A 9,465-nucleotide genomic window follows, 5' to 3' on the forward strand; every position below is an offset into this window, starting at 1 on the left:
ATAAGGCAGTGGGGGTAGAGGTCATTCCTGCCAAACTACATAAGGGTATAGGAAAAGTTTTTTGATCTAATTTAAAAAAAAATAATGAGGTAGGAATTTCACCGGAAGATTTCATCTGATTATTGTAGGATCCCATCCCAAGAAAGAGAAAGGATGCAGTACGCGAGGACTGCAGAACACTGTTTGATTTTGGATGCCGCTCAAGTTGAGTTCAGGTTCATCAATAAGAGGATAGATAGGATGGCAAATGATTTCCTAGGGGATGATCAGTTCGAGTTTATGAATCAGATATGCAAGTGTGATGCCATATCAGTAATGAGGTGAGCCATAAAGAGGTGCTGATGGAGAGTTAGGATGGGAAGTGAGTGGCGAGGTAGGCGTGTTCATTACTGGCAATGGTTTTTAATGGATAGTCATCCGCTAATTCACATTACAAACAACAATTTCAAATTTTAAAAATAATTTGCCTTGACCAGGATTCGATAAAAATTTTGGAGTATAAAGGGATGCCCGAGTAGCTGAAAGCTTAGAGAGCTCATTAGGTGGCTAAAGCACTTAGCTGGATTTAAAGGATCTGGGCTCAAATTTGAAATTTTTGTTTGTCAGTCAGACAATGGTTTTAAAGCTCTGATGAAACATTTGAAAATTCGTGCGATAGGAATGGGATGGAAATCAATGTTAGCTAAACAAGGTTTTTATTTTAATAGGCAAGGACAAGAAATGTAGTAGCTAACAGTATTCGTCCATCTGGAAACCTACTTTAAAGCAGTAGACAACCAAAATAAATGTACATATGCCCTGCTATTCCGTTCTAACCCAATGTGCTCTGTTACCCTGATCATGTCTCACATTACTGTTAAGTATTGTTAATAAATACTCATGCTGTTGCTAATATATGCGAGAGATTTTCAACAAATAGTGATCATGCATTTTGAATTCACATAATTATATCTGGATACCTTTAATTTTGTTACATTGTTTGCTTAATTTATGCATGGTAGAAGTTTCATTGATTTTCTAGTACTGTGTTATTAGTGGAAGCCATTGCGAGTTGAAACCAGTGTTCTTTCACATCAGGACACAGGAAAAAGTCGCATGCAATTTGGAGCAATGTGTTGAAGGAAGGAAGGTTGAGCTGCAAACTTAACATTGGTGGTGTGTTTCCCTCATTCTCTATATGCAGCATCCGGTCTTTCACTTTGAAATGTAGCAGTTTGCAATGGTATGGCTTGGGGAAATTTTCAGTTTATTCCTATGTCTCCATTTTCAGCTATTTTGGCTACAACAACATGCTGATATATAATTTCATGAAAATATGACCTTACACATGTACCGTTTTGCCCTTCTGGGATGGTAATGTGGTAGATTTCCTCTGAGATAGTTGCTTTCCAGATGAAAACGATGTAGCCAAGTTTCATGTGATAAACTTTTGAATAAACCTTCCTGGAACATTAACTGCCACAAAGAGATCTGCTCGCATATGTTCTGCTGTTCAGATATTTAGTATCTTAGAAAGCACTAAAAAGTCTCTTGTGCAAATTTCCTGTTACTAATGTGTGGGTGGCACCCAAGGAAAAATTCGATATTGCTGCTAGCTCTTTAAACATTATTCAACTCTCTTATGCCACAGTTACAGCAATGGCATAAATTTTGACCTCTGTTATATGTGCTAACTGGGTCCACTTTCCATGAAATGGCCTTCAGACTTGACACATTTCAAAAATTCTCTAGCTAGCTATAAGAAAGAATAGACTCTCTCTAGGTCTTTGTTAATAATTGAAGGGAGAAGAAAAATTCAAATGCGGAGAGTTGTCCATTGACATTAACATTTAAGCCTTTAGTATCAACATTGGCATTTAAGCATTGACATTCAATGTGACTGTTTTTCTCTTCCTGAGTTTGATGCATTGGTGGAGATATTTTATTGAAACTTTAACAACATATGTATTAGCTAACAATATAACATCGTTTTGCACAGTAAAATATGATATATGTATCATACAGTTTATAATAATATAAAAATAATAAACTGTAACAAGTAATTTCACTGGCCGTTGACAGCTGTTACTTGTGCATGTTCCTTCAATGATTGGTCTATTGTATCAGTGCCACCTTTTGTACCATTATAAAATGCAACCATTTCTGGCCGGGCTAAAATACTATTATAATTGGCAGTTATAACTGAGCATTAAAGATAACAGCATGACTGCATTTTTCTTTTTGGTACCTATGACAGAAGTGTGTGCATCCAAAGACGCACCAAGAGTTTGCTATATGGCTCATAGTGTTTTGTATTTAGAAACAGGGGTGACACTTGTTTCGTTTGACTTAAGTTCCAGCAAGTGTTATATTGCCTTTCTCAATGAGTTCCATGGAGAGTGGGACAGAGCACATAATTATTTGCAGTTGCATTATGGTGTCCCATAAGATCTTGAATTGGGACTCTTCAATCTTCCCATAACTTTCAGAAAGTTGCTCTCCATCTCCATCTTCTCCATTTTATGTTTCCATATTTCATGAGTGAAATGTTCTTTAGTTCACTGAGGAATAAATTTTGTTTCCTTATTTAGCTGGCTTAATTTCAAGTATATTGTCTAAACACCCACCAGCTACAAAAATATCCTATCATTTCAGCTATGGTTGCATATTTCTCATTAGTATAATTTTCCATGCTATGATCAACAAAATTAGTGAATACCTGTCATATTGTTGCTTATGTATCACACTTTCCTGTTGAGTTTCTTGTTTATCAAACCGCCAGGTGTACAACAAAAATTTTATCTTCTCAGGGGCATTGTTTTGTGAAATTGCTCTACTGCTGTGTCACTTAATGTTCATAGATAGTTAAGATTTTGATGTGATTCCCTCAACTCAATGAGTGAAGAAGAGGAAATAAGGTTTTGATTTTAACAATATTAGTAACACTAACATCCATCTGTCAAGAGTGGTTTGCTTGATAATTAGCTATGTTTAAAATAGGTCAATTAACATTATCTTCAATGGCATTATCAGGGAAAGTAACATCAGACTATTGGTGGCTTAGCCGTAAGAGCATGTCCTTTTTCCCTTGGAGTACCTGTCTTTGGCCGTACTCTTTGATGTAGGGGAAGTTTACTTCAATCTTTTCCAGTTTAATTCTATGAATCACATTCACCTACACAGTCAGCTGATTCTTCAGTGCATCTATTGTGATCATATTCTTCATAATCTAACTCATTTTCTTAAGGGTCATACATTTCACCGCATTATCATTTATGAAAGTAATGGCAAGAGGATTAGACTAAAAAAATTACAGAAAAATCATTGACATTAATTTTTACAAAAATGCCTAATTATCATTCATAAATATGATGATTAGCAATTTTAAACAAATTGTTTATCATTTGAATTTGTAGGAATGAAGAATTATTGATATTCTTAGGAATATTTTAATGATAGAAATAACCGTAAAAATATTTTGGATTTGAGTAATATCAGCTAACACTATAATTCATTATTATTTTTTAACAGAAGTAACGTAGAAATCTTTTCTAGAGGATCACAAGTAAATGATTGGAACAAGGCAGAAATACACTTTGTATTTCCATATCAAAATTTTTATTCGAGCGACCTAGGTTTGAAAATGTAGCATCACCATCACATCCAGGAAATGTACTTAATCTATACCCATGATCAATGGTGAGAAAGGTGTGGGAAGGCAGGGAGAAACTGTGGGGTGGGGTTGGCATAGGGATGTCAGAGGGAGGAGGATGAACAAGGGTGCTCCTGATGCAGGCACCCTGTTGTGCTGAATGACCATTGGAGGATGGTTGGAAGCATGGGGGGTTTAGTTGGGGTGAATTGGAGGTGAACAGTACATCATTAAGTATTTCACATTTTTGTGTTTAAACATCCCATTATCTTTGATTGCCTGAAGGGCTCAAGCTGAGGTCCCCATTTTCAACATGTAAGACTTAGGGAATGAAGTTGCTTTTGTGCTTGGTGTGTGGAATATGTTTAACAAATTTGGACTTATGGTTCCTGTTCAGGAAACAGGCTCTATGCTCCCTTTCTCTTTCTTTCTTGCCTTCTGGTTTTTATGTATTTTTGGAATTGTGGATTGCCTCCACAAATTAACCCTGGAAAATGCATCGTATATTGAATGCTAGACATCATGATCCGAAGAACGAACGTCGGCGACAAAGTTTATGAGAATAGAAAATTGTTTCCCTCAAACATGCGATGAGACTGGCAACTCACATTTAAAAGGAATATCATATATCACTACTCTACTTGCATATAGAAATGTAGAAACAGCAAAGTAATTGCTAATAAAGTGTACTAAGAGAACTGATAAGGGTTGTGTGTGATCCTTATACATTTTAGTAAGAAGGTAGTCAGAATTAGATAATGAGGTGAATACTCGGGCTCTGCTTGGTTATCTGGCACGTGCCCTTTGTCATGTTCTCAAGTCAAAAATGTATGTATATGTTACATAAGGTGGGTCGAGGTAGTCCAGGGGGTTGAGCGTTGGACTGCTGACCGGAGGGGCCCAGGTTCGATTCTTGGGTAAGGCACTCAGGCCACCTGCAGCTCCACCCAAGCTATGTGATTTTTTGGGCACCAGAGCTTTTTGGAAAACCATACCCGGAACAGGGAAAGGAACTGGCCCCCCTACCCTGAAGTGTGAATTTCACCCGCCGTCGGGCTTAGTACTGGGTGAACTCTACCATCACCCACCAAACCGACCTTCGGGTTGATTACTTTGTTTATGGTTTTATTTTGTTACCAAAGAAACAAAGATATCACAAAATCTCATTATTCTTGGTTGGTTGATGCAACATGGTCTACAGGAATGGCCAAATATAAAACTATGATAAAAGTGGTGTAATTTGTCATTGTTCAGTCAGCCAGATCTTTTTGGACTGTGTGGGATCTCAAAAGGGTTAATCATTATAAACTGGACATAAAATAAATACAAAATGCTGAACAACCTGTATGATTTTAAACTACATGACAATATTAAGTGCAATAATATTGTCAACAAATTTAAAAGCTGATAATGTCAGATTGATCTCTGCTGAGCATTGTTGGTGAAAGCCTAAACCTGGGTATTTTGCAACTGAAAGAAAAATATTTCATTTGTTTACTGATAAAAATAGTTCTCACAAGTAATAGAATATATGGAATATTTTATATAGAGACTTAAGTCCTTGTTATGGTTTCATGAGATCATCTATCAATCATAGGAAAAACAACCCAGAAAAATTCCATAATTTGCAATAGAAATGTCTTCTAAATTTTCCCTTAGATTTTGTGGACGTGGTCTATCTTAATGGAAACAATTGACCAATATGTATTAAAAATTTAAGGTTTAATGTTTTTGTTACTTTTTTATGAATTTGTTCAAAATAATAATGTTCTTCTCTGTTTCAAAAATTAACCCTTAACCCTTGCCTACCCCCCACAGAGAGGCAAGTCGTGTGCCAAATGCCTCTTTCATGCAATGTTTCAATTCATTTTTGCATTGCCTACCTGTGTAGTGTTTTGATTGTCTTACCTCCAATGGCATAGCCATGTTGCAGAGACAGAACTTCGTTTTTTCATCCTTTTTAAATGCTTTTCATGGATGCAATATTAGCATTTTTAGCCATTTTGTTCTCAATTGTGCTTGCTCTAGTGAGCACTAGAGGAGGTGGTGACCAGAATATCAAAATATATACATCATGCGTGTGTGTGAGGGTTTATCATTCCTCGCCTTTTCCCACTCCTAAATCTTTTCAATTTGAAGGTGAGCAAAATGGACAGTGCAGAACTAAGGCTAAAAGTTACTGTGTCCCCCACAATGTTTTCACCCATGACATTGGAATATTCCCAAGGAATTTTTCTAATTTGTGTGATTCTATATTTTATCTCCATTTTTGATCGGAATGTTTTTTAGTTTTTGATAGGACTCTCGGGAAGTGGGTGTAATTTTTCTGGGCATTTGTTGGAAATGTATTTTTCAGAATTTAGTCAAAAGAAACCAATTAAATGGGAAGAATTTCACCTTAATTCAAGACAGTGTGTACCACACTGTATGTTGATCTGGAACACTACAAATTAGTCCATTAGGGAATTATTGCTAAACCAAATTACTCATGTAAATGTAACAAAAGTGTGTATCATTGCACCCTAAGGAATTTTAACAAACTAATTTTCCTGTTTAGAACTGCTGCTTCGTTGATCAAGGCTAATTTGTTTCTTTTTTTTGTTGTAGAAACATACTTCGGAGACCTTAAAGCCCTTATATAAGGTGCTGTTTAATCGACCAGGAAAGCTTTCATTGGTTAAACGTAACATTCGTAAATTCAATGGTTTTGACTTCAAGGTGGGATCAGATGAATATTTAAAAAAGCGTGCTAGTGTGGTTAAGTAAGTTGTGACAAATGTGCTGATGAGTTTTTAGTGGAAGTAGATCTCATTTGTATTATTATTTGATTGGAAAATATTACTTTTAGGTTAGATATGAGGAGCCTTAAAAGTATATGCTCAACTCTTGATTTGGGATCAAGTGGGTCCAGGGAGGATCTTGTGGACAATGTTCTGACCTTCTTGATGGAACCTAAAGATAAAAAAAAGTAAGTGCCTTATTTTTTGTGATAATAATAGTTAGTCTTGACGGAGTAGAGGTACATCAGCAACTTAAGCACCCACTTGTTCTGTTGTTTAATGTAGTTTTTTTTGCCTAGGCAACCCCTGAAAGATTCCAAGAAGACAAAGAAAGTAGCTGCCAAAAGTTCACCTTCTTCTTCAAAGAAGACCAAACGTAAGTCTAATTCTACAGCTAGAAGAAAGAAGAAAGCTGATTCTGATGATGATGAAGAAAATGAATCTTCCGAGGATGAGATGGAATTAGACGATAAAGATAGCAGTGAAGATGAGAAAAAGAACTTGTCAGAAAAGAAAAATAAGTCTTCGGGTGAAAAGAAAGACTCGTCTGATGAGAAAAAGGAGTCTTCTGATGAGATGAAGGAATCATCAGATGAGGATGAGGAGGATAGTGACGAGAAGAAAAAGGTTGGTTGGTTAATTAAGAATTGATGAGCTTTAAGGAACACCTTGAGTATTTTATTTATCAGCTGTGTATCTGTCAACTCTTTAAATGCTTCCAAAAAAATTTCATGGCCAAGATATCAGCATTTTGTTATTTTTTGGGTTTTTTTTTCTTCTCAATAGTAAATAGTGTTTAGTGTATGTGACAATATCCTGACGTGTTAGTTGGGTGGCTTCCAAATGTCATAATTATGCTTCAGTCATGGATGTCACATAAGAATAATCTTGTGTTCGCATAAAACCCAGTGACAAGGGAAGAATTACCTGGTGGCAGCATGACTCTTGATAACTTTTACTGGAGGGTAGGGGAAACACTCTGATAAATACAAAACTTAGTAGGTCCCACTCAATTTTTTGTATGACCCAGTTTTTCCATCAAAAGGGCCAAAATTTTCTGTTGAATGTTTGAAGTTTTGTTTTTGTTTTTTCAATGAGATTTCGCAGAGTTAACCTGATGGACTTCAGGAAAACTTGTCTGACTATGGTGTGGACAAAGGAAGGAATTTGTATTGGCTCAGAGCCAGTTGGGTACACCAATCCCCTTATTTGTGCTGCTTTGTGTATTGCCGACTTGTTTGGGATGAGTTCTCTCCCTTAGTATGTAATGAAACATAAGGGCAACGTCTTCCACTTGCACTAACAGGATACCTCTCTTCTTTTTCCATTTGTTAATTGTCATCGTTGGTTGTCAACCCTAATGTTGGTTGACCACTGCTATTCCACTTCTCTCTTTCTCCTGTCATTCTTTTCACTTCTGTGCAGGTGAGGCAGCCTGTATCCTTCTCGAGTTGGTCAATGAATTGTGACTTTGATTTAGCTTTTGTGTTTTTCCTTCCTCTGCACCTTTGAGAATCCTTGAAACTATATGCCTTATATGTCCATTCCACTTAATTTTTTTTTCTTTGATATGTCCCATAAGCCTTTTTCTTACAGATCCTTGGAAGTATTACCTTATTTAACCCTTACCTACCAAGGGGCTTTATAACATACTACAATAGCAGTGAAGTTTTCTTATCCATCTCTCAGAGTGTTTAGGTCTCACTTCCATGACAAAATACTCCCAATATGAATTTTTTTTAAATTTATTTTTTGCTGAGGTAACGGGCTCATCTTGTTAGAGGTAAACTAGGGGTGCTCCTTGTTTAATACCATCCTCACTTGGTTTATGTGGCTTTCATTTATTTAAAAACATTATTCATGTACAGCGGTAGTGCCAATTTACAGTGAAAAAATATAACAAACATGAAAGAGGGCAAAATACAGTAACAGCATCACAATAAACAACGAGAGCTGAACATGGACAGGGGAAAAATTTAATTTGATGGAAGATGGGATAAAGCTTGGGTGGTGAAATAGTTGCGTGGTAAATTATAAGGATCGACAGTGTGAGGGAGTGAATGTAGAAGGGAGGAGAAGCGAAATAAAGGTGAGTGCTTTGTGAGAGATATTCTAGGAATAGGCAGATGGAGTAGGTGTGGGTGGATCGAGTTGGTATCCTGAAGTTGAAGAAGAAGAGCAGTTCAGGGAAATCAATAGTCGAGTTTAAGGTGTTGTGGAGGAGTTTTAAATCGGCTTTAAGTCTGCGGTTTTGGTGACTAGAAATGGGTAAAGGAGACAGAACAGCATTTGCAGACACAGAAATGTGGGACTCGGTGGTTGACTAATTTGGCAAAGAAGTGAGAGATGCAATCGAGGGACAGAAGATTTGTTGGGGATGAGGTGGACTAAATTGGGGAGCAATATGATACTATGGGGAGGACAATTGTTGAGAAGTACGAATGGAGTGCTATTGGATCTTAAATTTATGTGAAGTGGTGAAGAAGGCCTAATAGGGACATTGCTTTATTTTTTAGTGTCTCAATGTGGTCTTAGTAATTTATTTTATGGTCAGTTAAAATGCCAAGGTCTTTCATGGTTGTTACTCTATTTAAGGGAGTTGAGTTAATGGAGTAGTTTGACATCATGGGTATTTTTTCAGAGCAAGAGTCATGATGTTGCATTTTCCAGGCTTTAAGTTAAGCTTCCAGGTATCACACCATGGGGAAATTTGATGTAAGGCAAGTTGAAGGTGAATACAGTCAGAATTGTTATTAATTTGCTTGTAAATCTTGCAATCATCATTGTAGAGAAGGGTATGGACCTGGGAGGAAAGGAGTCTGGAAGGAAGATCATGGCTTTAACCTTTTTCATATCTGACTTCTGATGTTAATTTACTTCTGAGATAAGTGAATGTTCAATGTTCTTGAGTTATTTGCCTTTTTGTTAGCTATTTAACTAATCACTTCTTCCATTATTCATGATATTTTCATTTTTTCTCAATCTTATGCTGAAGTTAAGCTTTTGGTTCGACATTATTGTAGAATGGTGCATTTTGAGTGTGTTGCAGAATAA

At 36.5% G+C, this 9,465-nt stretch overlaps 1 protein-coding gene across 5 annotated transcripts in view; it reads left to right on the top strand.

Annotated features, from left to right (window-relative positions):
- LOC139694029 (protein DEK-like) overlaps nt 1-9,465 on the top strand; it is a 28,448-nt gene that overhangs the window by 7,107 nt on the left and 11,876 nt on the right. For all 5 annotated transcript variants that reach the window (XM_071592424.1, XM_071592425.1, XM_071592427.1 and 2 more), the window contains exons 4-6: nt 6,239-6,393; nt 6,480-6,599; nt 6,711-7,038. In XM_071592424.1, the coding sequence (XP_071448525.1) occupies nt 6,239-6,393; nt 6,480-6,599; nt 6,711-7,038 (603 nt within the window). The remainder of the gene's footprint in view (nt 1-6,238; nt 6,394-6,479; nt 6,600-6,710; nt 7,039-9,465) is intronic.

The sequence above is a fragment of the Hetaerina americana genome, unplaced genomic scaffold (assembly GCF_022747635.1).
Source record: "Hetaerina americana unplaced genomic scaffold, ioHetAmer1.1.p SCAF_5, whole genome shotgun sequence".
Lineage (NCBI taxonomy): Eukaryota > Metazoa > Arthropoda > Insecta > Odonata > Calopterygidae > Hetaerina > Hetaerina americana.